Here is a 27,879-nt window from a genome sequence, read left to right as displayed (position 1 = left end):
GCCGCTTCAGAGCGGAGGCAGCGCCGCGCCCCTCGGCCCGCGTTTCAGCACGCGGCGGGGTGAGTGAAGCTCCTCGAGCGCCGGGGGGATCCCGCGGGTTGCGTCCTCTGTGGCGAGGGTCTGGGGTCTTCCCCTGCGCATCGCTGTAGCTGCGCCGTGCTCTGGAGGCTCGGCCTTCCCCTTCAGCCCTGCTCGAGCGGGCGTCCCGGTGCTGAGCGCCCTGGGGGCGGCCTTCGCTGTCCGGTGGCTGTGCGGTGCTGGGGCTCCCCTTCTGCGTGGCTCCTGGCTCATTTAGGTTGGAAAAGACGTCTGAGATGGGCAGGTCCGACCGTGAACCTCACACTGCCAAGTCTCCCCTGAGCCACGTCCCCAAGCACCACCTCTGCGCGTCCTCTGCATGCCGCCAGGGAGGCGCTGGGGCAGCCCTCGGGGCGGCCGTCCTGCCCCGCACGGAGACCAGCAGGTGGAGGAGCGCGGCGCTCGCAGGCGTTGGAGGAACGGGGCTTTCTCCCGGCCGCCTCGAGAGCGCCCTTCTCCCACCACCAGAGCTCCCTCAGCTCAGACCCTCCGGAAGGCTCTGTGGCGCGGCCACACAGCCACGAAAAGCTCTTTCATCGTGGCATCGATCTGGCAGCGCGAGGATTCACGAGCGCGGCTCCTACACCCCGATTCAGCCCCACGCGAGCTGGGGACGATGGTACAAGATGCGCGGGGCGCTCGGTCGCTGCGCCCTCGGGCTGCCCGCGGCCTCCGGAGCTCCGTCCGAGGCAGCGCCTGCTGCCAGGCAGTGACTTGTAGCCTCCGTGTGCCAGTCCTTGGCTTGTACTCGTACCGATACAACTGTAAAAAGGTTTCTCAGGTGTTCCGTGCGTTGGGAAGTCCTGCTCTGAAAGGACCCGCAGCTTAGGGATCTTCCTCTTTAGTCGGTCCTGTTGTTGCCGTTGTGTTCAGGATGGGTTTCGTGTCGCTAGAAGTCGTCTCCTAGAGCCCCACAGATCCCAGCGGAGGAGCCCCTGGGCCTTCGAGGCACGGTTTGTGCCTTGTGTGAGCCGAGGGGGGCAGTGGGGCTGGACAGCGCCAGGCTCGGGCCTCGGCACAGCCGGGGAGCTGAAAGGATGCTCTGCGGAGTTCCCGACCTGCTCGGCAGGGGAGGGCGCAGCACAGGGACACTGGGAGACGAGCGAGCTTCCGACCTGCTTCTTGAAAAGAAAGCTTAGTTGACAGATTTACAAAATTATTATAATTTTAAATTTGAGACTGAATACACGCGTACCTACTTCTGCTAGGTCGGATCGCATTAACTTCTCTCTTTCGGCATCAGTGAGATCACAGACGTGAGGAAGACGTTAACGGCTCGCGTCAGTACTTCCTGGAGGTGACGCATACCCGCGTGTTACTAACGCTGCTGCGTTAATTGTAACGTCTAATGACTCGAGTGAAGAACAGGCCGTGAGGCTGACCTGTGTTCGTGCAGGTGGCGGGGAGTCGGGGGGTAAATGAAGCCAGAACCCCTTTAGGTGCCGCTGTTGCTGACGGGGTGCTGTCCCCGCGGGGTGGAGGCTGCCGGCGTGCAGGAGGCCGGCGCTGGGGTCCTGCGCCCTCGGGGGCCGTGGCCTCCTGTGCCGGGGACGCGCCACCAAGCACAGGCGGCCGCTCTCCTGTTTTCGCCTGGCGGCGCTTTGCAGGTGCCCCGGGCCCCTGGCTGGGGCGCGGGGAGCTGCGGGAGGTCGCTGGAGGAGTCGGTACGTGGAGGAGCCGGCGAGGCTGCTGCCGGCCTGGCTGTCGGCTGTGCCCGACCCGGCGGTACGGCCCTAGAGTGCTTCTTCAGCCTCTGTTTGTTGGAGCCGTGTCGCGGAGCGGGGCAGGTTTCGGCGCTCTCCTTCTGAAGAGTGTGAGCGTTAGGGAGGGGAACGGATGCCCAGGGCTGATCTCCCTCGGTTTTATGGACCGGCCGCCTTGGGTGAGGTTCTGTTGCTCCAGGACAGAAACGCGGTGATGTGCCGGTGGCCAGAGCAGGGGACGGGACGGGACGGGAAGGGTGACATCGTGTGCGCCCCCGGGGCCGGGCGCCTGCGGGGATTCGCTGGAAGGTGTACGTGAGCATTTGGTGGGCACCCCGTGGCTCAAAGCCTGCTCGTGCACAGGGCTTGGAGGCTTAGCCCGGACCCGCTGCGATGAGCGCCCCTGTGGAGGGTGCCGCGGGCTGGCCGCTGGCACGGCGCGGTGCGGCGCAGCTCCCCGCGCGGGGCAGGCCGAGGTGTGCGTCCGTCCTCCCGGCTGTCCTTGGGGGTCTCCAAAGGGAACTCGGCTCCTCCAGTCGTGCTGTGCCAGTTCTGAAGTAACCTTCAGACGCTTTACCTGTGTGGCTGTGCGCGGTGAGGAAATACAGAGCCCTGCCTTCCTTACTGAGGAAAATGCTAGAACTCGCTTAGAACGACCCTGCACAAGGGAACGCTACCTGAGTGGGCAGGTTTTTTTTGTTTTTTTTCAGACTACTCAAGAGATTTACAATAGATTCACATAATCTTGTGTTCTGCTCTGGTGACATGAATTATTTTGGTCTGCCTGTTTATACAGCTACGGAGAGCAGCCCTGTGCTCCATTTCTGTTCGGAGTCAGGAAAATGGCACGTCCTGGAGGCTTTTGCCTGCATTTTGATTTTTCCAGTTGCTTGACAGCAAAGCGGGGGCTTTCCAGTGCCAGGATGGCCGTGGTATAACGAGCTTGCCAGGCGCTGATCTGCCTCAGTGGTTCATTTGTTTTTTTCCCATTGTTCCCTTTCGGCAAAGCCTGCCGTTAGCATCTGTCTGCTGCAGTAACTGGGTATAGCTGCAGCCTCAGGACGGTTTGGTGCAGGGAAGTGGTTTTATCTTGCACAGCCACTTGCTCCTCGTTGGCACCGAAAGGCGTCTCGGTGGCAGAAGATCCGCGCTGAGCACGCTGCAAGTGAAATGTGGCGGGACTTCGGAAGGGGCTGACGAGGTGATCCTCTCGTCCGGCCGCGCTGCTGAGCCCTAGGGGGTGGTCTCTAGAGAAGCATTGGCAGAGAACAAAGATATGCTGCTGCCTTTTTTTTTTTCCCCATATGCATCTTTGCTGCGTAATTTGTAAGACAGGCCCTGAAGATCTTTTGGATCAAAAAAGAAAAAAAGTCTTGTTCCCTGCAAAGTCCCAGATTTTCTTCCCTGGGGAGTTCGTGCGGGGCCGAGGAGGAGCAGCGGCAGCGGCACGGCTGCGCCCAGCCCCGCCGGTGCTCCCCGAGCTCCCCCTGCGCCAGGGTGCCCGGGCCAGGCCGCTCCGGGGGGCGGGCGGGGGGGCTGCTGTGGTGTGGAGCCGTGCCGCGTCCGCCTGCTTCAAGGTCGAGGCTCCTGGGCGCTGCGAGGCGTGCTTTTTGCTCTGGTCGCACCCTGGGGAGGAGGCGATGAAGCCCGAGCCCTGCCTCGGCCCTGGTGCCGGTGCCGTGCAGAAGTGCCCCCCAGATGCCCCCCAGATGCCCGCCTTCAGCCCCCGAGACCAGGGCTGGTGTTGCTGCGGCAGAGGTGACGTGATGGCCTCCTGCGGCCCGTCTGGCTGCTGCCTCCCTGCAGGCTGACGCTGTAGAAAAAGTAAAAACTAAACGGTTTGGAAACTAATTCGGTGAAAGCCTGGCGGGGCTGTTTCTATGGGCTCCGTGGTGCTCAGCTCGTCCCTCGCGATGCGGCTGAGCGTGCCGCCGCTCCGCGCCTCCTGCTCTGCCTCCCCAAGGCCTCTCTGGGCTTCTCCCCTCCCAGCTCCTGCCCCCGGCCCCCCTCGTGGTCCTGGGTCGTGCCCTGCTGCCCCTCCTGCAAGGGCTTCGGCGTGGGTCCTGCCTGGCGGCATGGATCCTGCCTGGCAGCCTGCGCCCTGCCCGGCCCCGGGGACCCACGGCACCGCGGTGCTGCCTGGGGGCCTCCCCTCTGCCGCCTGCGGTCCCTGGCGCAGGCTGGGCCGGACCTGGGGAGCGTCGTCAGTAAGTAACAGCGGTCTGAACGCTGCGGGTCGCAGAGGCTCTGCGGGGCTGGACCTGAGCTTCTGCGCGTAGACAGAACGACTTTTTGCCTTATGAATTCACGTAAGGCTACGTGCGTTCCGTTAACTGGTCAGGCTATTGATCAAATCGAGAGGCGATGGCACGGTGACGTTACAGGTGCGATATCGTCGGTTTATGGTCGCGCTTCCCCATTTTCTCTACACGTATTCTGTTTCAAAAGCTTCTCTAGCCAATGCGCTGATGCAGACCTCCCACGACCGGCTGGCAGCAGCGGCGCAGGAGTCACTGCCCCAGCCTGGTGGCCGAGCCGTGCCAAGCTGTGGGCAGCTCCGAGCCCCCGCACGTGCCGTTGTCTGGACCCCTGGATTGGACCCACAGGTGTCGGGAGGGTGGACGACAGGACGGCGGTGGTTCGTACGTCGCTGAGCAGGAAGCTTTCCGCTTAAATGGCGAACCTTGCTTGTCCTCCTCTAGGCCTGCTGTTTTCCCTGAGCTTTGCTCTCATGTTTTGTAGCTAGTGGGACGCAGAGTTTATGGCTCCAAGTATTTTGCAGAACGTTGTTGCTAGTCCTGACAATGAAATGATCCAATGTTTTGGCAGACATTTATCTGAATGTGTAGCGTGAGTTTTTAGACTTGAGGTCTTGTTTGTTGTTTTTGCTAAAACTGATGAGTGATTTTCTTCGTATAAAAGAGATTTTGTGCTTTTGATTTCTGTCAATTGCATTTGGATGGAAAGCGGAATTCGGTTGTGTGGAAGCTGCTGTCCCAGCTCCCAGTCACAGCACGCCCTGAGCACCATGGGGACGTTCTGCGTTCAGAACCAACGTGTTCGGTACGCGAGGGAAGGCAATAATTTGGTGGTTGGCCTGCTGACGGTGCTGATCTGGGTTGCTGCACGTGCCAGGTAGAAGCTTCAGAGCTTTGTCGGTTCTTTGTTCTGGCGGACGTCTGCCTGCCGGTGCAGTGCCGGGAGTCCTGCTTGGGGCCTGACGTTTGTCTGCGCGCCCTCAGATTGCGCTGCCCTTGCTCAGCTGTTTCCTGCCTCATGGCTCGGAGGAGTGACAGAAGCCTTCTGTTCCCTCCTCTGCCGCTTCGCGTCTCTGAGTGCACTCGTCGGAATAGAGAGGATGTCCTTTCACTTAAGCCAAACCCAGCAGTAATCAGAACAAAATATCTTCTGCACGATAAACAGAGCGGCAGAGAAAGGGGGTGATGTAAATGCCAAGATTTGCTTCGTTTTGGGGACTGGCGTAAGGGCAGCACCACGCTGTCACACCGAGCCGTGCAACTGAGCAAATAGCCAGATGTCCCCCTTCCTTCTGAATCATATTTAAAAGTAGGAGCCTTTGAAGGGCTGAATTTGAGGAGGGACAACTAGTAGAGCACTAATTTTCAAACCATTAAAGTATGCGGTTAATTTAACTCTGTGGCAATATAATGTAAATTTCCTCTATTTGTGCAGTTGCATTTTAGAGGAGGCAGCCCTGGGCGGTGGCGGGAGAAGATCCCAATGCCTGTCTTGCCTGCCCCCCCTTATAAACTTCACTGAGGTTGCAGAATTGAGATAAGGCTGAGGGTCCCCGGCGCTGTAATCGAGTTCCTCACCCTCCTCCTTATCGATGCTCTAATGGAGTTGGTCGACGTGCTTGATTTCGCCTGACCAGAGAGGCACCTACTGGGGCAGCAAGCCTGATTTCTGGGGGTGCAGAGTGACATACGCGTGGCCGAGTGTTTCAGATGGCGATGCCTCAAGCTGACCGGGTTTCCTGGTGGCATTTTCCGCCCAGCAGCGCTGTGACCTCGCGGTCCTGCAGGGAGCGGGACCTGGTGCAGCGGTGGGAGGCTGCAGGGCGCGTGGTCGAGGCGTAGGAAACGATGCTGTCGGAGCTCCTCCACCACGGGGGTTTCTGTTCCCGACTGTGTAGTGCAAGAGGCTGGAGAGCCCTAGGCAGCTGCCGACGTAGTGAAAGCAGAATGCAGCCAGGACCACTGAGGCAAGTGAGACTTGCACTAAAATCGGCCCCTTAGATCAGCTCTTTCCAGAGCTGCTCTGCGATCCTCTAAAAACTGCACAAACTGGGTCTGAGTGCAGCGGGTCTGCTGCAAGCTGACGAGCTGCAGTCGGTGGTTTTGCTGCTGTTTGTGATGCCTGTGGGCAGCAAAAATGGAAGGGAGGGCATCTCGCTCGCTCCTGAGAAGGGCCAGCACGGTGCGAGTGGTGCGAGCGGGGACCGACCCTTGGTTTTGGGCAGGGTGCTGGGAGGGCACCGCGCGCTGGGAACCCAGCCGTGCAGGGAACAGGGCACCGGCGTCCAAGCCGCTCTTCCGTCTGGTTGCACTGACTGTACGTAACGTGCTGTTCTTGTCCTCTCTCTGCAGGCGTCCAGCACCGGCCCCAGGATGAGCACGGAAGCCAGCAGCAAGCCCCTGAAGGTGGGCTCCAGAGTAGAAGTCATCGGGAAGGGGCACCGTGGTACTGTGGCTTACGTTGGTGCCACCCTGTTTGCCACGGGGAAGTGGGTCGGTGTCATCTTGGATGAAGCCAAGGGCAAGAACGATGGGACCGTGCAGGGCAGGAAATACTTCACCTGTGAAGAAAACCACGGCATCTTCGTGCGGCAGTCGCAGGTACGCTTCTCCCATGTGCGTGTGTCCTGCAGTGGCTTCAGCTTGCCGTGCGTGTGTAGCTCATGGATTTCTTGGTTGAATAGAGGAAAATGGCTCTTTGCACCTACTGATGGGAGAGTTAAAATGCTTTTCCTTCTCTCCCAGGGAGCACAATGTTAATGTTTCTGGGACTCTGTCTTCCACTGTGCAACGGAAAGAACAGCTCCAGCCACAAAGACGAGCCTCACCAGCAGGCAGTGCTGGTGCCAGAGCTGTGGCTCGTACTAGCCTGGCACTCATCCCCTCTGCCCGTTTCATTGAGCATCTCAGTCCGCCTTGGGGGGTTGTAGTGAAGTGTTTTCAGATGAGTCAGGTGAAGAAAGTTTGAGTTCCTGACAGTGTGGGATGGTTTCACTTCGCCTCTGAAACGAGGAGTACAAATCTGCCTGCTGTGTGCTGCCTCAGCGTGCTACCAGCTCCATTATCCCCAGTAGGGCTTGGGACCTGTGCCTGGGTGTTTGGTTGGTGAGCTCTCGTTGTTCGTGCACCCAGGTAGGAACTAGCCATCTCAGTTATGTGCAGACAAGTCTCTTCCCTTTTAACTTCCGTGCAGTCTTCACACAGCACGAGCACAGCAAGGTGGCGTCGCTCTGTAGTCGCACCGGTAGCTGTGCTCCAAGCACGATGTCGCAGCGAGAGGCGTTCAGCTCCTTTCCTCCTTCCCTGAGTGCAAAACCATTGTTTTAAGCTTGGCTCGAAGCAGAGTGCTGAGCTTGTTTCCCCTTCCACGAACCCTCCTGCTGCACCACCAGACGTGGTGGCTCGCTTCCAGGTCGCTGGCAGTGGGTGACTGCGGAAGCGCAGGGATAATCAGCCGCTTTGGGAGAGGAGTCCTGAGCTGGACCCCGGCGTCCCCTGTCCCGGCCGTCAGGAGGGCCATCAGTTCCTGTGCGGTTCCAGGGGCACGGCGACAGTTCACGGATGAGAAGTGAACATTCTCCTGGCTGTTCTGCTGGGACTTGTGCACCTGGCTTCCTTGGCCTGCCTCTCAGCCTAGCCCGCCAGCTGGAAAAGAAAATCCAACTCTTGGTACTGAGTTACAATTAAAAGCTTTGGTCTGCGGGACCGGGATGTGCTGGGGACTTTTTGGCACAGGGGGCAGTCTGTTGGTGTCTCTGGCGTCTGGGGGCTTGCAGTGGTGGACACGTGGCTGGCAGCGCTGGCGTGCTGGGGTCATGGTGCTGCGCCCGCCCTGGGCCTCGCAGAGGAGTTTCCAGCTCAAAACCTGGTGACGGAGGACGGTGGTGGAAAGGTTCTCGTGCGTGGCGTTGCACTGGGGTGTTTGCGGGACAAACCGAAGGTCCTCTGCGGTGTCTTCTGGGATGTGGAAGCTGCCACGCTGCGGGAACCAGCCCGAGGGGAGCCGTGTGCTGTGCCGCCTCGCCTGCAGCGGTTTGGGTCTTTGTCTCGCACGGCCCCGCTGAGCAGCCCACAGATTGCTTAAAAACAAGTGGCTTCTCCATGGTGACAGCGAGCAGCTTCTGTGCCGCTCTGCCCTGCGGAAGGGCAAACCCCTGGGTTGGGGGTGCAGACGTGAACTGGTGCTGGCAGCGCCGCCCGCCCCTCTGAGCCCGTGGTCGGTGTGGGAAGGTGAACTTAGAATCACAGGATCATAGAATATCCCGGGTTGGAAGGGAGCCACAAGGATCATCGAGTCCAACTCCTGGCACCACACAGGTCTACCCAAAAATTCAGACCATGCACTTAGCGAGCTCGGTCTCCGAGGAGCGTGTCCGGCGCGGGCTGCGAGCCCAGCACTTTGTGCTCGGTGCAGCGCGGGGCTGCGGCTCGGTTCCCTTCTGCCGTTTCTCAGAGCCCTCTTTTCGTGGAGCACGGCTTCCCAGAGGAGTTTCAGCACGAGGGCCGGGCGAGCTGGCCTGTACCAGAAGGGCTTATCCGGAACGGTCACTCTGGTTTGGGGCATTAATTTTTCAAGAACTGGTTTTTAGATGCAAATGGAAGATGGCAGGATTCCCTTTAGTGGAGTCAGTGCTCTGCTCTGCTCTGCTCTCGGCTGTAAATCTGTCTGCTGCTTCCTCCCCTCATTCACTTCTGGTCTCTCCAACGTAGCGGGTGGCTTTCCTGTGGTTACACGCAGTGTCAGACCTCTGGATGGCGATGGTCTTTCTCAAGGAAAAAAAGTAACGTGGTTTTCTCATTGCTCATGGAGCAGATGGACTGTGTCCATATAGGCTCGTCTTGGACACATGTAAAATGTTTTTAAGAAATTTCCAAGATTAACTTTCTGTTCTCTCCACTTAAAAGTACGCCTCCAGAAATGAGTGCTGGTGATACCAGCATCAGTGAAGCCCAGCAGTATTCCTGGTCTTTTCCTTTGCTCTGGAGTTTCAGCTTTAAAAACGTACTCGCGGAAAGTCAGAGACCTTTGGCAGTCAGGTACACGTTTCTGTCTGCTTCCCGCGGTTACCCCGGAGGTGGATCCCAGGCCGGGTGTGGATGAGTTGCAGATAAGTGCTGTGCTTTGCCTGTAGCAAGTCGCAGCTTGGGGGAAGGATCGAGCCCAAGCAGCGCATCCGCTCCCCGCTGCTCTGCCTCGCCAGCTGCGGGGGGGTGCGTCCCGGCAGTGCCCTGCGCTGCCCAAGGGGCAGAGGGGCCTGGGAGCCCTGGGATGATGACGGCCCCGTGCCCCCCCTCACAGTGCCCCCACGGGGGGCAGGATGGGCCCCTGCGGCTGGGAGCCGGGAGGGCTCCCTCCCTCGTGGGGCTGCGGCAGCGGTGGGGATGTCCGTGCCCACGGATGGTCCCCGTGCCTCTGGGACGGGCATCTCCAACCGGGGGCTGGCTCGTTGGCTTCTGGCAGCCTCAGCGTCGCACCTGCCCGGGGCTTGGATGTGGGCCGTAGCTCTGAATGTGCGTCATCTTACGTGGAAATGTCACCCATTTTGGCGTCAGGTGGGGCTGCTTTTCTGCTCCTGCTTGGCAGAGGGACTCAGCTTAGTCCTGCTTCTGCAGCGCATCTCGTGTGTAGCTGTGCTCCAGCGTAAACCACAGGCGCCTCGTTCTAGTCCCTTCTCTTGCCATGGGCCATCTCCGGGTACGTCTGGTGCTGGCGCCCGGAGGAGGACCCCAGGAGCACCCCGAGTCCCGAGGGCGCAGCGGGGCGCAGCAGATCGCCGTCCTGTCGTCCTCGCCTCTTTCTGTCTCGCTGCTGTTAGCGAATGGCTCTGAAAGTCTGCATCGCCACGCTGCTCAGACATCAGGCGTACCTGGCTGTGTCGGCGACGCGCTTTCTGTATGATTTCAGGGGAAACTTGCCTCTCCCTCGCTTTTTAAACCATGGTTTGAGTGTTTTCAGCATTGGTGCAGTCGTAATGATTCCTGTGGCATCGGTCTCCTTGCTTCTTTTCGTTTAAGCATATGATACCTGGGCATCTTCCAGAAAGGAAACCGTGACTAGCAGGTTTACAGGATTTTATTTTTGTTTTTAATGTTATTTTTAAACTGAACTCCCGTGCTTAAGACTTTTACAGAGCGGGTAGCTGTGGCAAATGCCTGTCAGGAACAATTCAGGTGGTGTTGGCCTTCCGAGGTTGAGGAATGGTTTTCAGGAAGTGATCTAATCCTTTCCAGTCTTGTTTTCTATATTTATCAGGCAGAAGTGTGTCCAGAAATAGTTGACAGAGAGAAAACCCCAGATCCTCAACGCTTAGGTAGCTTGGCGCAGCTCAGGCCTGGAGGTGTTCCTGTCTGTGCCTCGTGGGCTCCCCCGGGCAGCTTCCAGTCTGGGAGCAAAACCAGCCCGACCCCTCTGCTGGCTGCCTTGGCGTTCTGAAGCGCGGGAGTTGCTGTGTTTCAGAGAAAAGCAGTTTTCCTTACGCTGGAGAAGGGTTTTAAAATTAGTAAGACAAAACATACAAATAAAAAAGAGCTTTCTGCCAAGTGCCGGTAACGTGGCCTGGTCACCAGCCCGGGCTCCTGAGCTGATGGCTCTGTGGGGCGACCGTGAAGCTGCTACCGATGTTCTGGGCGGTTGAATCCCGAGCTTTGACTTTTTCTTCCTTAAGTGAACACGCAGCTTTTTCAGGAAGCCTGCGGGAAGGAGGATGGTCAAACATCTGAACTTGAGTAACCGAAACAAAAATCTGCACCAAAACCCCTGTAGTCTCTGTATGAACCTGCTGCAGGGGGGCCGTTGGATGGTCGCCCGTCCCCTTCTCTGCACTGATGGCTGTTGCGCTCTTTTCCAGATCCAGGTGTTTGAAGATGGAGCTGATACCACGTCCCCGGAAACGCCGGACTCCGCTGCCTTGAAGGTCCCCAAGAGAGGTACGGGCGCCGTGCCGCGCTGCGTGTCCTGCCGGGGCTGTGCCCAGCGCCACGCTCTGCTCCGGGGGCTCGAGCTGTGGGCGCGTTGTGCTCCGCGCTGAGCCTTCCTTCGCTCCCTGTCATCAGGCTGCTTCGTAATGGCCCCGTTCTGTTACCTTGGAGTCTACTCTTTTTTTTTTTTTTCCTTTTGTCAGGCTTGCCTCCCTTTGAGGCCCATTTTTTGAGCGATTATTTAGCGGTACGTTTAGGGATCCTAGGAGCTTTAGGGGGGAAAAAGAAAACCCATCTGATTGTTTGCAGACTGTCCAGGACAGGAAGCTGTGCGTGCCAAGCTGAGGATTTCTTGTGTGCGGAGCATTTGTTGAACACATGCTTAGTGATTCCGAGTAGGGTTGTTTCCTGTGTTGTTGTTGTTTTCCTTTCCTGGCTAGTAGAAACCAAAATTTCCCTTTATTCACAACTGAAAGCCACCCTGCAGCCGCATCAAGCGTGCCCAAAGGCATCCGAGGGGGGATGATTGGCTCCGAAGGGGGTGTTCCCAGCAGCTTCGTTTGGTGTCCCCGGGGTGGAGGGGAAGTGAGCTGGCATTCACGTCTCCAGGCATCCCCCCGCCTCCTCCAGGGAGCCCCGAGCTGCAGCGGGGACCTGGGGCTGCTGTGCCCCCGCCTCTTGGTTGTGGTCGTCCCCTCAGCACGTGCAGCTCAACGGGGCGCTGGTAAAGCCAGCGCTGGTGGTGGGGTGCGGGGCTTAATGTGAAAGAGGAAAACTCTTCTGCTTAGTACCCGGGTCCGAATTGTGTCATTTTGCTCCAGAGCGGTGGAAAGCCCAGCCTGTTGTGCGACTTCAGTCTGTTCTTTTCGTCTACTTGATGTTAATGGTAAACGAAAATATTCCCTAGCATTTGTATGCTCTTTTCACTGTTTGTCTGTTCAGACTTCCCAGGTGAGGGCTTGTTTTTTCTTGTCAAAATTCTATCCTCGTTTAGGATGAGGAGCTTGTGTGGAGCAGTGCAAGCACTTCTTGCCCCACTTCTCCTGTAGGTCTGGGTTTTCTGAATTTACATTAATGGCCTTCACCTTTCTGAACACTGAATGTGCAAAAAGCTACACGGCTCCCAGAGGTGGGAGCCTGCTGTCGTTCTCCTCATCCCTGAGTTCCCGGGGGCCAGGCAGGAGGAACAGGCCGGTGCTTGTCAGACCCTCCTTGAAAGTCCTGAGAGCTGGGAGTGGGCGATGCTTTCAGGAGCACGGGACGGACACAGACCAGACGTGGGTCGCTGCACGGAGGCAGCCTTGGGAGGAGGAACAAACGAACCTCTGGGTGTAGCACGGCTCCTCAGCAAATGCTGCTGCCTTTAACTTCGCGAGGTGCGTGTGGGTCAGCATGAGGAGCCTTCAGATCGGGTGCCCCCTCGTTACATGGAAGCCCTTCTGAGGCTCCACGCCGCGTGCTGCAGGGCTGCCGGTTTCTTTTAAAACCTTTGGGGGAGACCAGCAGCGACTGCGGCACCCGGAGGCCTGCGGCTGCTTCCTCGCAGCACACCGCTGGCGTGTGTTCAGCGCTGCCTCCTCCTTTTCAGCACGCTCTGAGGCTTGTTGTCGCTGCCAGCAGCATTCACTGAGCTTCCTGCAGTGATGCTCCGGCCCTTTCCCCCCCCGCTGCTGGTTCTTTCGTTGAAATACAAAGCGAGTGAAACACAAGCGGGTCACGTTGCGCCTCCCCGCGCGCAGCGTCAGCACCGCTTCGTGCGCCTTGCGCTGCCCGGAGCCCGCCGAGCGGCGCGGGAGGGGACGGGCTGCCTGTGGAGCTCTGGGGCTGCGGGGCTGCTGCGGGTTCGGTGCCGCTGCCGTCTGCAGCGGCCGCCCTGGAGGAGCTGCTCCGCGGCGCCGGGCAGGACACGCCGCCGGCTGCGTGCCAGGGAGTTGCCATAGAAATGTCGGTGCCGGCTGCCGCAGCCGCTCTGCAGTACCTGGTGCGCAGACGTCTCAGCCCGGGCTCCAGCACCTGCCTTGCTCGGAGCGGGAGGCGTGGGGCGGGCGGCCCCTCTCTCCTCTGCGAGGTGCCCCTGCCGTGCTTGCTGCTGGGCCAGCAGCAATATCGAACCGGCAATATTGAACTCTGGGTTGTAGCTGGGAGAGCAGGGGGCGAGCACCCCCTGCAGCTGTGAGCTGCTCGTGGACCCATCGGGCACCCAGCAGCGCAGCAAAGGGTGCAGCTGGTTTGGAGGACGACCTCGGATGTCGCAGGGCTTTGGCTCCGGAGAAGTGGGAAGCCCTCTCTGCTCAGCCCGAGCGCTGTCAGGGCTGCGGCTCTGGGGCTGGGGATGCCCTCGGGGAAGTGACACGCGGCGTCCTGCACCAGGGCAGGGCAGGACGGGGCTGGGAAGCTTGGACGTGTCCCTGAGCGGACCTCCTGTGTCTGTCCTGTGTGTGTGCAGAGTCCCGGCTGCAGGCAGTCCCGGTGGACCCCTCCTGCTTTGCTGTGTGGAGTAAACGCCCTCCAGGCCCGTGTCTCTGCTCATGCTCCTGTGAGGTTCTCCTGCTGGAATCCAGCTGGTTAGATGCAGCCATTTGGGTCGCTGGGTTGCCATTTGTTTCCCATAAGGGGATGTTCTGAAGGTGGCTCAAGGTTCTCTGCATTGCAGTAACTTAATGGAGGAAGAGAAGGGTATCGTGACCTAGTTCTAACGTGTCTGGACGTTGGGCTCTTTTCTCAGACTGTGTCGGCAGGTCTAATAAGAGTCCCTGTTCCTACACACGTGTATGCCCTGTTACACCACCACGTCCTGGTTTATGCAGAGCTCCGTGGGCTCTGCCCCACTCCCACCTCTTTAAGAACGTGTAAATGTCCTCTTAGCATGCCCCAGCTCTCGCTGGACTGCAGACACTCTTGGTATGCAGGTCAGGCCCAAGGGGACTGCTGTGCCAAAGCTGATGGTTTTCTTTCTGTTTTTCTTTACAGATTCCCTGGAAGCTGCCAAAGCCAGCAAACTGGTGAGTGCTGAGCCCGTAACGCTGCAGGCTGCTGAGATACATTCACTTTGCAGCATGTGATTAGTGGGAGAGGCAGACTCACACATACCCCTCCAGTGTTTTTCCTTCCGTTAACTTTTATCGCCTCTCTAAAAGCTCCATTTTTCAACCCTGCAGGAAAAGTGCATGGAGATGCACACACACAACGTGCCAAAAGGGCAGGTTTTCCAGCCTGTCTCTTATTTAGTCCTTTTCAATTCTTTGCTCAATAGTAAGAGTGCCAATGATAAAGTGCATTTCTTCTGAAACCCATGGGAAACGAGGCTCTATAAGAAGCAATTTTTCAACTAACAATGAGAAAACAGTAAGTTACAGAGGAATATGCTCCCAGCACAGTTGTCTGTGTTACACACTTACACCTAAGTTCAAGCAGTATTGCAACATGCACGTCCTGCACGCTTCTTGGCTGTGTTCCTTAAAAAAAAAAAAAAAACAACCACCAAAACACACCAGAAAAGCACCCTTACACCCTGCAGGAAGTGCGCTCCTCAGGATATGTGAAATAAGCGTTCTCTGGCTTGTTCGTAGGGCTTACAGAGGAACTGTGTTTACTTCTGAGTATCTTTGTCCAGGAATCTCGACGGCTCTTGAGGCATTAATGGGTACGTGTTGTATCCAAACATATGACGTGTATTCCATAAGTACCAGAAATTGGAGCAGGTTCCTATTTTACAAATGCTTCTGACCCCCAGACAAGCTCAGAGAGTTATTTAGGCGCGAAAGCACCAAAATGGCCACGCGTGTGTACAGGTACTGAGAAACCTGTGGTGGTGCTGGGGGGGACGGTGACTTCGCTTTGTGCGCGCTTCAGAACAAAGGTGGGATGTTCCCTGGGGACAGGCTGGCCCCTCCTGTGCGTACGCAGCTGTGCCAGGGAAAGCAGCTTGTCTGCAGGTAAGGGGCTTTGCCAGGCGGCCCTCTTGTGTGCTCAGCACCCGCGGCCCTGCGTTAGGGCAGCTCGTCAGCCCGATCACGGGCTTTGTGGTACCAGCGGTTGCCAGGAGCGGGGGGGACTTCCCCACGGCGGCGCAGAGCCGTGCTCCGGGCCGGGGTCAGCCTGCACCACGGCGGGACGTGGGCACGGGACCCGCGTGTGGAGGGGCTCCAGGGGCTCAGCGGCCTCACGGGCCTGGGAGGCTGAGCCTCGCTCGTGCTCTGAGTCCAGTGGACCCCAGAGTAGAGGGTGGAGAAGAAATTCCCGCCCCCCCCCGCCTCGTATTTAAGGGATTTGGGGGATTTTGCAGGGTTACCTTCTCTGCTCACTGAGGCTCCCCTTACCTGCTGGCGTGTGATGGCCGATTGGTCCCTTCCATTGCAGGGCCCTGCGCTGGTGGCATCTTCTTCCCCTTGTGTTCTCCGCCTGTGATGACTTTTTAGTTCCCTGGTTTAATTATATGCTGCAATTAGTGCGAGGGTTGCTAGGTGAAACTGTGTGCTGTAAAGGTCAGACCAGACTATGGTTCCTCAAAATAAAGGCTGCGAGAGGGAGTTGTCGGGTGCTGGAAGAGAGGTTTTAAAATTGTTTCAGAATGTTTGTAATAAGAGACATATAGTATTTATGAAGGGGGGAAAAAATGTAGCATTCATGAAATCAGGATGCTAAAATAGTAATTGGTCTGCAATTGTTCTGCCTAAGAAGGCTGCAGGAAAGGAGATGAACTGAAAGGGGTTGTTCCCAGGTTTAGAACCCCCCGATTAAATACCTAGTGGTGCCCCCTGTTTGTAAGCATCTGTTTTTTTCTACGTAAGAGAGAATTGAATTCGGTGCTGGCCACGTTGGAGGCAGGGCGCTCTGGTAGGTGGAGCTCTGTGCCGTGCGGGGCTGCAGGTGCTGCCGTGCCGTGGGGCAGTCGGTCGAGCTTTTTGGTATGGAAAAACGCTGGAGTTCAAAGTAACGTCCTGCTGCCTTTGAAATGCTGTCCCGGCACAGTGGGCTCCCTGCGTAACCCAAATGATGCCCCGGAGACATGGAGCTCCCCGCACTGCGCTGCCCCTGCCCCTCCTGCCGAGGGCTGCCTCCTGCCCCCGGGGACCCGCAGGCGCCCGAGACCCCGCGGTGGCTGCGGGAGAGCGCTGTGGTTGGGGTCCTCTCAGCCTCTTCTGCCTTACCCGGGCGTGTGCTGGCGAAATGGTGCCCACTGCCACGGTTCTGGCTAAAGAAGAGCTGGTGTTTCCTGCGTGAAACCTTCACCATGCAGTAATTTGGGTGTTTTCCACCCTGAGTGTGCTGCTCAAGAAGCATGCTTCCTGCGGTACCGTGTGGTGTCCCCTGGCACCAGGACATGCTCCAGGATCTCCCCATTTCCCTGCCCACGCAGCGTTCCCAAAGGCAGCCCTTTGGCAGGAGCCGGGGGGAGGCTTTGGGCACTGCTGCAGCTCGCCTGCAGGCTGCCCTGTCATAGAGTCGTGGGGGTTGGAAAAGACCCCGAAGATCGTCTGGTCCAACCTTTAACCTCACGCTGCCCAGTCCGCCACTAAACCGCGTCCCTGCGCACCACATCTACGTGGTTTTTGAAGACCTCCAGGGATGGTGACTCAGCCGCTTCCCTGGGCAGTCTGTTCCAATGCTTCACAACCCTTTCAGTGAAGAACTTTCCCCTAATACCCAACCTAAACCTCCCCTGGCACAACTTGAGGCCATTTCCCCTCGTCTTACCACTTGGTGCCTGGGAGAAGAGCCCGATCCCCACCTCACTACAGCCTCCCTTAAGGTAATGGTAGAGGGCGCTGAGGTCTCCTCGAGCCTCCTTTGCTCCAAGCTGAACAACCCCAGCTCCCTCAGCTGCTCCTTCTAAGACTTGTGCTCCCCACCCTTCACTGGCTTCGTTGCCTTGCTTTGGACGTGCTCCTGTACCGCGATGTCCGTCTTGTAGTGAGGGGAACCAAAACTGGGTGCCAGTCCCAGAGGCACAGGAGTGCTTCGTGTTTCACTGCCCCTTCCTGGCGCAGGTGGGTTCTCGCCTCTCTTGTTCACATTCCCAGCTCCGCTCACGTGGGCAGGCAGCGGGATGTGTGCACCTCCTGTCCCCGACCCGTCCCCCTGGCGAGCTCGGCAACGTGCTGAGTTTGCTCAGATCGCCTTTTGGTGCCTTGAGCAGCGCTTTGGTGTCTGGGCTCTGGCGTTGGGTACCTAAGTGAGTCTGTGAGCAGTGTCAGGAGAAAAAAAAACAAGGCTGGGAGGGCTTTGCTGGGCTGTGAGCTGGCCACAAAGGGTGCCTAGCAGATGAGGCTGGCCCTTGCTGCAGGGCAGCCCCCACAGTGCCACGGACACAGAAGCAATAAAAAAAAGATAAATTCTAGCACTTGTGAGAAGGTGGGGAGATCCACCGAGTTCCAACCCAGTTCGCCTGCTCTTGTGGCATCGCTTCGGAGCTCAGCTCGCCACGGCAAAGCACTGCAGTGGAGCGGGGCAGAGCACGGGCTCGGGGGCTCTGCCAGCAGGGGTCGGTGCAGGCTGGGTGCCTGCGGGAGGGCGATGCTGGGGACCCCGCTGTGCTCCCACCGCAGCGCTCCCCCTGCCACGCCCGTGCCCCTCTCCCGGTTTGCTCCGGCACATCCAACATCAAAACCTGGTGATATCAAAAGCCCGGTGGCGTCCAAAAGCCCGGTGACATCAGAACCTGGTGACACGAAAAGCCCGGCGCTGTGCGCTCGCAGCGCTGCCCGAGCAGCGGTTCCAGCCGCACTGTGCAGCTGTGGCGCTGTGGGTTTCGGACGGAGCACGCGGAGGGGGCCCCGACCTGTGGGGACGGGGCAGCGGGAGCAGCTCCCCAGCACGCCGCCGATGAAGCACGGCCCTGGGCAGCACGCTGCGTGAGCCCTGCTGCCAGGGGAGCTTGTCCGTGGGGCAGCAACCGAGGGGGGGCTTTGCCTCGCCGGGATCGAGTGGTACTTTAAAGCGAAGCGTTGCATTACTGTAAGTCGTAAGCGTGTCCCGAGGCGTAGCTGCTGGTTTTACTTCCTCTTCAGCAGCTGCAGATGTACCCCCCAAAAAATGAGAAGAAAGCAGCCGGGCACAGCGTCACCTTCCCTCTGCAGGGGCTGATCCAAGGGGGGCCAGAGCAGGAGGCGAGCGGCATCGCAGGAGCTGGGTTTGGGGTGGGCCGTCCCCAGTGTTAATTCTTCTTTGCGAGTGCTGATGGCTGCCATTAAGTGAATTCACTTTTCTTCCTTTGTGTCCTGGCACTTAAAAAAAACTTTGTGCTGGAGGGATTTGGAGGCTGGATCAGTGACAGCGAAGTGAAGCTAGTAAATCAGGGGGCTGAAGACAAGCCCCGGTGTCTACTTCCCTGTTAAGCCACCGCACATCTGTTTAAATGTGCCTGAATGTATTTTCCTTCCTTTCTGACGGTACGTGTTTTCGCAGCCTGGTGAATTCATTGAGAAATGTACTCTTTCGTGAACAACTGGCTATAAAATTTGTGATATTTGAGCAGAGAGCAAACCGTTCTTATCACTGCTGTCTGTATGCTGTGAGCTCTAACTTTCTAACCTTTTGTTTCCTCTTCATGCAGCGTGGAGCGAAACCTAAAAAGGTGGTGCGTTTTTTGCCAATTAGCCTGCATGTTGCAGTCTCCTGGCCGCATGAAACGCCCTCCGGTGCATCCCAGTCCATCGTCACCCATTGCTGTGCCCCCCATCGTACACTTGCATGTTGGCTCATTGCATGCGCTCCCCTTCTCCAGCCCCCAGCTTACCCAGAGGATACGAGGTAAATGCAGTGCAAGCGATTGCTTCTGAGCTGGACCACTGCTTGGTGGAAACAGTTTACATTACCATCTCTCTGCCCCGTCACCGCCCCAGGGAGTCCCAGAGGTTGGAAGACAAGTGTTTTGCTTGTCAGTTATGAGAATCTCACGGTTGTGAGAACTTTCTGCTAATGAGTTAATTGCAGCTGGGCTTTCAAGGCAGCACGTGGTGCCAGTCGCTGTTACTTGTGGGCTGTGCCCAGCATCCTTCCCGACGTGTCTGTGCGTAGGTTTTACATCAACTGACTTTAAATCTCGGACAATGAAGTGAACACACACGTTGCTGCTCCCGTGTGAACGACGGCTGACGCTCACCTTGGCTTTTGCTTTCTTCTGCCTTCTCTTTCCTCTAACTGGCATTTTAACATGGGGTATGTTCCCCTGCGTACGGGGGCTGTAGGTACCAGCTGCATGCCAAGTGCTTTACGCGCTGTGGGAAGCATGAGCTGTGCTCCCTGGCGCTCACCGTGTTCAGTGGAAACATTTAAAACATTACAGATTAATTTTGGTAACCTGGTGTGTTATCACAGGGCCATCGTGTGGCCATTTCGTGGTCAATATGTAGCAGGTTTCTAAACACCACGGGGTAATGCTGCACCCCTGGGCGGTTCTGACGTGTAGCTGAGCACTGGTGAAGCGAGGAGCTGTGGTAGTGAAAGAACAAACCACGGGAGTTTGGGAGAGGTACCGCGCTGCTCCGAAATACGCTTTGGGGACTTGCAGACAAGTCACCGTTTTGCTTAGCTGTGGTATTGCCTTCCCCTTGGGATGCGGCTTCCCGTGCTGCTTCCAGGTAAGAACACCCCACGCCCCGTGTGCTTGTGGTACAAACCAGAGCAAAAAGCCTTTGGTATCCCTCATTGCCAAAATGAACTACAGCTACGTAGGCCTTGGCAGAGAGCGACCATTTCCCACGGGCTGCTTGGGGCATATTTTCTTTTGCCAAGGAAATCTTGCTGAGCGAAAAGCAGTGCTGGCCGCTCAGGGACCTGGGCCAGCACAGCGTGAGCAGCAGCGAGGGGACAGTGAAACCGTACCTGCTAGTCCTCCGCGCGCAGGATGCGCCGTCAGCGGCTCTGCTGTGGATCTTTAGTTCCCAGCCGCTTCCATTCTGGTTTTGGGGTGCAGAGGTGATCCAAACAACAGCGCTGCTCCTCCTTCGGAAGGTCCTTGGATGAGGGGCAGCGCAGAGGCGTAGGGAGGAGCCGCAGAGGGGTGGCTGGGAGGGACGGCTGCCAGGTGGCCTCCCTCTCTGACCCTTTCCACAGCCTCTGTCCAAAACCTCTGCTCGTGTCCGGGGCTGGGCAGGCGTGCACGCACTCGTCCTCCTTGTCCAGTCCCGCTACCTCTTACCCTTGGTGGTTTGCACGCAGCTTGTACTTGTATCCAGCTCTTTTCCGTGCCTCTGTTGATGGGAAGGACTCTCGTTTGGAATGCTTTGTTTCTTTATTTTCCAGCCCCCCTTTCACTGGGTTTTCCAGGCAGTTGGGCTGACTGTGGGTTGTCGTACGTGCGCTGCCATCTGCTCAGAGCTTTGGCTGTGTGTTGCTTTTAAAAGTGGTTGTATGCTAATAGCTGTCCGGAGAGCTCTTCCTGACTAGAGTTGTGTGGAGGTGGGCTCAGACGGGTACGTCGCAGCTTTCTGCAGAGGGACAGACCCATGCCATGTTTTTTCAGATGTCACCTGAGAATTTAATTTTTCAGACAAAAGCCTTTAAAAAGCCTTTAATAAACTTGTCAGCTCTCCAACCCCCTCCTCTGCAGCTCTTGACATTGCACAACTGTGTGAAAACTGTGGTCCAGTTGGTACGATCACAAAATAACTAATGTTATTAGCAGGTAAATCCTTATTCATGAGATTAAGGTAGCTCTTTGCATGTTAAATATAGATTTAATCGTATTAAAAGCTGCTGCTTGCTGCTTTGTTGTGCCAGATGGTCCTTATCCTCCGAGCTACTGTCCCCCTCTCTGTGTGTACCCTTTGCCTTGGTTTTGCTGCTCTTTCGGTGTCGGTCGGGGGGATTCTTGTCCCTGGGGTGCTGCGAGGGCGCCGGGGGGTTCCCCCCTCTCATGGGCAGCAGCCACGCATCCCTCGCTCAAGCTGCTGGGGCTGGTCCAGGCGTCCCCTCCGCATCCTCAGCAGGGATTGCCAGCCCCAGCCTGGGCTGCTCTGCCAAAACCACTGCTGTGCTGGGCAGGAGGAGTCCCCTGGTGCCTGCTTTGGAAGCAGTAGGAGTGTTCTCAGAGCAAAATGAGTTTGGTGCTACCCGAGCTGGCGTTTCACTGAGCATGCGGTCAGGTCAGCAGTGTTGTTTCCCCTCTTGCCGAAATGCCAGGCGTCATGGCTGGGTCACCTTCCAGCGACCGGCAGCGCTGGGTCCTGCGGTGTGACGGAGCTGGGGCACTCTTGCTCGGGGCACTGGTGTGATGAGGCTGCTTAGGGCTGCCCAGAAGGGCTGGGCAGATTCTCTCCCTGAAGATAAATCTTAAGGAATACAAAGTGCACATGAAACGTGTTTTACTCGGGGGTGCACGAGCTGCCGGTGTCTGGGAGCACAGCTGGGCGCTGCCCGCCCCGCGCGTCCTTCCCTGGGCCTCTGCTCTGCCCTTTGCTCCTGCGCACCGCGGCCGCTCTCCTGGGGAAAGCCCCTGGGGGTTCCAGCACAGCCCGGGGTCCTGCCGCTGCAGCTGCCCTGGGGTTGGGAGCAGGAATCTGGAGGCCGCTTCGGCTGCTTGGCACTAACGCAGCTGCTGATGGGGTGCCCCAAAGATGCTGTTGCGTTCCTCCTTTCATGGCTTTACGCCACGGGCTCTGCCACGCTCGTCTGATAGTGGGGTAGGGCGGCAGTGTCTGAACACAACACGCTTCTGCCTTCTCTGCCGGCTGAGTCCTGGCCGTTGTACATCCTACCTGGTCACGTGCAGTCCGTCTGCTTTCTGCAGCCCGGCCCCGTCACGGCCAGCGCCGCGGTGCCAGCTGCGCGGTGGTGGCTGAGCTGTGCCCCTGCTGGCAGCGGGACGAGCCACCCGCGCGTTCTGGGCTCAACGGGCAGCAGCTCGCGGGTGAAACGCTCAAACAAGGTGTGCCCAGCACTGCTGGGTCTGGGCCCTGCAGAGCACCGGGCACGGAGGTCCCGGGTCAGGCGGAGCGGGGAGCAAGTCCTCGGCTGGTCGACGGCAGGGGGCCGGTCCCGCGGGCAGGCAGCTGGTGGCGACTGCTGCAGGCGTGGATGGGAGCGAGCCCTTCTCTGGCGTGGGAGCGCGCTCGGTGCTGTGCCCCGTACGCCTCAGCCAGGTGCTGCTGCCGCTAACTATTTTCCATCGTGCTGTCTAGCCGCAGCTCACCCATCCTGTACCGGCGTGATGCCTGCTTTTTGGATTGTTGTTGTTCCCACGCCGGTGGCACTCCTGTCCCCTTCATCATTCCAGGTGGCATTTGGCGTGCTGGAGCTGGATTTTAAGTGTTTTGTTTTGAGCCGAGTACGACAGATCTGCAGTGAGCTTCATCTCCTGCTCTGCTGTGTGCTTGCTCTCGTTCCGCTGCCCCCTGTCCCCACGCTTAGCGCCGCGTCAGGCCGCGGGCCCCTGCTGTTCGCAGTCACATCTCCGCTGGGGCAGCAGATGGCCGCTGCCAGCCTGGAGAGGGCGCGGGGCGCTCCGCTTCCAGATGGCTTCTTTTTAAAGAAGAGGGGCCAGCCCAAGCCCTATTAATCCTTTAAAGGAAAGAGTAATCCGATTACCTCATAAAGCGTGCCTCACATCTGAGCTGCTGGAAACGTGTCCTACAAAAGGGTCTCGGTGGAGCTGGCGCCGGTGCCTGCACTGCCAGCACCGCTCCCGCCCAGCGGGCTGATGGCAGCGGCAGCGCCTCCGGGGTCGTTCACGGGGACGTGTGGCGAGGCCTGTGGGGTTGCAGGGTCGGTTATTTTGCTGTTAGCAAAGGAAGGGCCAGCGCACAGAGCTGAGCAGCGTCTGGCGCCACAAGCTGGTCGTACCACGGAAAGGAGCTGAAGTTAGCACGAGCTGGGCTGGCTCCAGAACCGAGATAAGATTCAGCAATCTTGTAATCTGTGGTGGTGCTAGGAGCTCCCTGTTAATCTGCACGGCTCTCGTATAAATAACTTCTCTTGGGTATTGCTGAATGGTTTCTAAAGGGCAGCTCTGAGGCATCTAGCGTCGTTCTTTTCAGTCGTGAAGTCGCGTTTTCTTATCTCCTCCTCCTGCTTACGAGGGCAGCGGAGGAAGGTGTTGCCAGCTCCGTGCTGGATGGAGAAGAAATGTGTATAGTCTGGATATGCATTAGGAGAGGGGTTGATTCATTAGAGCAGCTCCTGCCTTCCCCCACTTACTGTAATATCCTTAATTCTCTTAACTGAACGTTAAATCTGTGTAAGCTTTCATGTGACTCCGTTCGCAATATATATGGCACTTTGTTCACCAAGGGGCTTACCGCCATGAATGAAGGATGCTTTTGTCTGAGAACACTTAATGTGTGTGCGGGCCTTGTGCCTGAAGAGAAACAGTTGGTTGAGACCGCGAAATGGAGGCGAGCCTCTGTCTGGTCCCCCTGGGGCACCCGGCGAGGGGCTGCCCCCGAGCAGCTGCTTCGTGCCTCCCCGTAACTTAAAAGCCATCTCTGTATAAAATCAACTCCTGATCCAAAGCAAATTTTACTGTGACACGCTCAAGTTAGTGAAACTCTGTAGTTCTTCATGAACATGTGCTATTAGTGCTTTGAGAACTGCCGTTTGGAAAGCCTCGAGCTGCTGCCTGCACCCGGTGGGAGCGCTGCTGGGCAGAGGGGCTGCTGCTGGGAGCCTGGCCCTGGCTCTGCAAGGTGTCCGCGTTGTTTGCTACCTGTTACCCTCCGCAGGAGCTCCACGTGAGGGTCGTAGCCAGATACAGGGGACCTGAAGGCCCTGAGGCTTGGGTACTGGGTGTGTCCTACCCCGGGAATGGTTTCTGTAGACACTGAACTGTCTGATTTGGCAGCTCATGGAATGGTTTGGGCCGGAAGGGACCTTTAGAGAAAATCAGTTCAGCCCTTTGTGGACTAATGGGCTGACTGTGCTGACCCAGAGTAAGCTCGTTTTTGGTTGGCCCTGAAGTCATCATCAAAACTGAAGAGGAGGGAGGTGGCTGGCGACAGGGCAGGCGCGCCAGCCTTGTACTGGCGGGTTGGGGATGTAACTTGGCCTCCAGGTTCTTCGTTATCGGGAAGCTTGGCAGAGTGTGGACGTGGTCAGGAGGCTGACGCAGGTCCTCAAATAGTCTCTGGGGAGCAGAATCAGACCTGGTGATGAGCAGGTCCTCGCACAAGGCAGTCGCAGCAGCCCTCATCCTGCACAACAGTTTGCCAGGCGCAGGCACGGTCCCCAGCAGCGGGTCTGGCAGCTGCAAACTGGGAACGGAGCTGGGAGCGAAAACCCAAGTGCAAGCCAGGAGGGTGACTGCGGCCAGCGCAAGAGCAGAGGGCTTGAGACCAATGCACTGCACTTCAGTGCCACAAATCCGTGAGTCTGTCACTGCCTTGGATGCTCAGTAATCCATTATAGGAAAAACGGCTTGGCCCAGGAGATGGAAAGGCACCGCTGGGACTGAGAGTGGCCTGCAGCTGGACCAGCACTAAAAGTGGGTGCTGAGGCACGAGCTGAAGGGGTGACCGTCCTTCATAAGGCCGTGTCCTTACAGATCTAGCAGCTGCTGCCAGGTCACTGCTTCCCGGCACAGGCGTTCGTTTTTCTGGTGCGGGCTGCGGCCAAAGCCTCACTGCTGAGCACAGTGTTGGAGGGACAGGCCCGGCTGGGCTCTGACCTCAGGCTGTGTCTGCAGGCGCGGGGTGCTCGGGCTGCTGCAGGCAGGCGGCGGGCGGGAGAGCCCGCGCAGCCCCTCGGGAGCAGGATGTGTGTGCGTGGAAAGCACGGAGCGACCTCAACCCTGCGGGGATGCCCGGCCAGTCCTGCAGCAGCCGTTCCCTTTGCGGGCACTCGCCGCAGGCAGCCGTTGTCCTGTGAACAGCAGAAAATCATTAATTGCTTGAAAAGACGTAATTTTAATCCAGGCTCATGTGAAAGATATTACTGCGGAAACTGGGCTAACGTGGTACGTTAACTGTCCGGATAAATGTAAGTCTGCCCGTAGAGAGCTTTGTGGACAGGAGCTGTGTCCTGCCTGCCCGTGCAGACGGGCAGATCCCACCGGGCTGCAGCTCCCGGCCCCTCTCCCTCGGCACCTGGGGGGGCTTCGGCCCCTCGGGCACAACTGCGCTCCCCTCGACCCTGCCGGGTGCCTTTGGTCGCCTGTCATTAGGTGCGGGCAGAGACTTCTTGGCTCTTGCTGAAGGTGTGCAGGTGGCTGCTGCCTGTGCCTGTGCCTGCGGAGACCGGGTGCGAAGTGCTGTGGTCTCATCCTCCTTCACGGCGGTGGCCTGGGCTCCTGAAGCTGCTTCTCTCGGTTAACGTGAAATCCGCTGTTTTGTCCCAGTGCATCAGCTCTTGGGAGCTTGCGCTTCCTTTGGGCTCTTCCTTGGGCCGAGTGTTCAGCCATCTCTCGGCTCATGGGAACGCTGTCTCACTTGCTTTAACAAATAGCCATGGGATTGGAGGCGTTTTCTTGAGGACTATCGTTTTCTTGGCCCGTCATGCACAGGAGGTACTAGAGGTCAGCACTTCATAGCTGGGGTGGCTCTGTGCTGCAGGGGCCAGTCTTCCCTCAGTGTTTATCTTCTGTGGCTGTCTTAAGATTTTTTTCCCTACTTTAGGAATTCTCAGCGGTTGAGGCAGCCACACATAGCGGCCAGGGCTCCTTTCTACGAAGTCCCTTCTGCAGTGCTTGTGGAATGCAGTTGTTGCGTACTTCTTGCACCCTAGCGCGTTTTGCAAAACTTGCACATTTTTGCTGTGCAGCTAAAGCTGTAGGAGGGTCGTTTGTCCCTGCTCCTGGTGGAGGGGAAGCTCGTCTGCGTGTGGCGTTGGTTCTCCCAGGACAGCCTGACGGCTGGCAGAGCAGTGGCTGGGCAGGAGAGCCGCAGCGCGGTGGGCGAGCTGGGCGGCTGTCGGACTGCCGGCTTCTGCAGCAGGAGGGGACGGGAGGCCAGCGACCTGCCTCATCCTCAGCACTGCTTGGAGACCCCCACCTGCCGAGGACGGAGCCCAGCCCCGAGCCTGTGATCCTGCCCGGTGCAGGAGAGACGCTGCCTGAGGGGGAAATGCCAAGGAGGGCGCTTCCAGACTGGCCAGATGCCCCAGAATTGTTGATGCTACTTATCCTACCGAGGAGTTGCAGCTCAACTGCCCAGGGGCTGGTGAAAGCCCACCTGTGCTCGGGGGAGATGGAGCGATGGGGAAGGAGAAGTAACTCGCATACGGACCACAGCTTGCAAGTGCTTGTCCCCGAGCTGCCAGGGTAGCTGCCTGCTCCCTCAGGAAGCTCCGCAGCAGCTGAGACGGAAGGACCCTCACCCTGCCCAGCTCCTCCCAGCGTGCAGGCTGATGTCCTGGTGTGCTCGGCAGCGAGCTCAAGGACCCAGGGCTGCTCTGGCAGAAGGACACAACAACCACGAGTGTTACAGAAGGTCTGGGCTGTGAAATGTGGGCAGCTTGGCTCCTGGGACCAGGAGTTGCAGAGGGTCTGACTTCCAGGTCCTAGGTTGGGAGCGGATGCGCTGTTGAAGACAGCAGTGATCATAGCTGCTGGACGAGGAGGCGTTTGGAGCATCACGACAAAATGACAGGCCTTGTTTCCTGCGTTAATTACCTTTCTCACTCTTCATGTGATATCTTTATGGGATATCCACGCTTGCTCTGTAACTTAATCCAGTGGCATAATCCTTCATCCTGCGGGAGAATCTCACGAGCTGCATCCGTGTTCTGAGTTCTGCACTGAAGCCACGTGCTGTTCAATTGGCCACTTAAGTGATAATTAAGTCTCTGGGAGGATTTCTCTGGTTTCAGAAACAAAACCAAACCAACCAGCAAAAAAACAACCAACCAACCAACCAACACCCAGGATGTGGAAGGCTTTAGAGGAGCTAAAGGCCGAGACCTGCACCCCCAGCGCCGGGGGAGCTGCTGCCCACCCCCAGCACGGAGGTGCTGGGTTTCTGCGCTGCGGTCGTTAACCGAAGCCTTGCACCTTGCGTTCTCCTTTGAGGCCTTGGACAGCGTTGCCCCGTAAGGGAGAAGAACAAAATGAGATGGAATCTGGCCTCGGGTTAGCAGTTCCCGTGCGGGGAGTTGTCCCCTTCTTGCTGCAGGTGAGCTGCAGCAGGGGCAGCCTGCGCCATCCCTCGCGTCAGCCCCAGGGGCTCTGCGGGGATCGGAGGGTGCTGGTGCGCGGCTCGTCTCCAGCCTTGGTGTAATGAAATCCAGACCGTCCCTTGTAGACTATTGATCGCAGCGTATAACCCGAACGCGGCGCGCTGAGTGCTTTTAAGGTACCCCGAGGACTGGGCCGAGGCAGATGGAAGAGGAGAGGGGCAGAGCAGGGCATGATTCAGCTTCTGGCCGCGCCGTGTGCCGTGCCGCTGCAAGCCTCCTTTGTTGGTCTGCGGAGCGTCACGGAGCAGCGGTGCCCGAGCTATTTTGGGCTAATAGATGGTAGCTGCAAGGTTGCCTTTTGTGCAACAAGGGCCTGACGTTTTTGTAGACTTTCAGTCTACACCATGTGTATTCCTGCAGCACAGCTGCAGCCCACTTGCTGTGACACTGCAGGACCCCAGAAGGGTGGATGCTAGAAGGCGCTGCCCTAGAGTTTGGATGTGCTGCTTTACCGATAAATATCGAAGAAGCTTTCAGCAAAAGCTCCGTGAGAGTTTTCAGCGTGTCGTCAACCAGGGGCACGCGGTTTCACGGGTGAGCCCGGCAGGGCAGGAGGTCCCGCACGGATAAACGCTGCTGCGTGCTGGCCTCTCGCGTGAGAGCTGAGGCGCTGTGAAGCACGGCGTGGCTTTGGGCCCCGTTGAGCAGAACGGGGCGAGCGCGGGGCTGCTGGGCAGAGGGGCCGGGTGCCTGCAGCCGGGGTCCGGTCCTGCGGGAGGAAGCGGGGCTGAGGCCTGCGCTCGGTTCCGCGAACCGAGGGGGTCCCGAAGGGCCGGTTAAGGCGGCGGCACCTCTCCATGCCCGCCCGCAGCGCT

At 58.1% G+C, this 27,879-nt stretch overlaps 2 protein-coding genes across 11 annotated transcripts in view; one reads left to right on the top strand and one right to left on the bottom strand.

Moving 5' to 3' along the window:
- The window catches only part of DCTN1 (dynactin subunit 1), a 70,228-nt gene that overhangs the window by 11,774 nt on the left and 30,575 nt on the right, over positions 1 to 27,879 (top strand). For 5 of the 9 annotated variants that reach the window (XM_040556695.1, XM_040556694.1, XM_040556688.1 and 2 more), the window contains exons 2-4: positions 6,392 to 6,640; positions 10,888 to 10,966; positions 13,928 to 13,959. In XM_040556695.1, the coding sequence (XP_040412629.1) occupies positions 6,413 to 6,640; positions 10,888 to 10,966; positions 13,928 to 13,959 (339 nt within the window). In that variant the 5' untranslated portion in view covers positions 6,392 to 6,412. Of the gene's footprint in view, positions 1 to 6,391; positions 6,641 to 10,887; positions 10,967 to 13,927; positions 13,960 to 18,512; positions 18,534 to 27,879 lie in introns of all 9 variants that reach the window. The other 4 variants (XM_040556690.1, XM_040556691.1, XM_040556686.1 and 1 more) reach the window with 1 other exon arrangement.
- Positions 76 to 27,732, bottom strand: LOC121070080. Of its 2 annotated transcripts, XM_040556705.1 has the most exons (3): positions 19,784 to 27,732; positions 15,277 to 15,358; positions 76 to 3,594 (listed from the first exon to the last, which is right to left on the bottom strand). In XM_040556705.1, exon 1 carries the CDS (start codon positions 26,460 to 26,462, stop codon positions 25,503 to 25,505), a length of 960 nt encoding a protein of 319 aa, XP_040412639.1. In that variant the 5' UTR covers positions 26,463 to 27,732; the 3' UTR covers positions 76 to 3,594; positions 15,277 to 15,358; positions 19,784 to 25,502. The 2 variants fall into 2 exon arrangements, with proteins under 2 accessions (XP_040412639.1, XP_040412638.1); XM_040556704.1 differs by lacking the exon at positions 76 to 3,594 and having other exon boundaries at positions 13,966 to 15,358.

Source organism: Cygnus olor, chromosome 4 (assembly GCF_009769625.2).
Source record: "Cygnus olor isolate bCygOlo1 chromosome 4, bCygOlo1.pri.v2, whole genome shotgun sequence".
NCBI classification, from domain to species: Eukaryota; Metazoa; Chordata; class Aves; order Anseriformes; family Anatidae; genus Cygnus; species Cygnus olor.
The sequence above is the reverse complement of the archived record's forward strand: the minus strand, read 5'-3'. Positions and strand labels throughout refer to the sequence as shown.

What these genes read in the sequence shown, in the direction of transcription:
- LOC121070080 (XM_040556705.1), bottom strand. Translation starts at nt 26,462, where the DNA reads ATGCTCCAAACGCCTCCTCGTCCAGCAGCTATGATCACTGCTGTCTTC.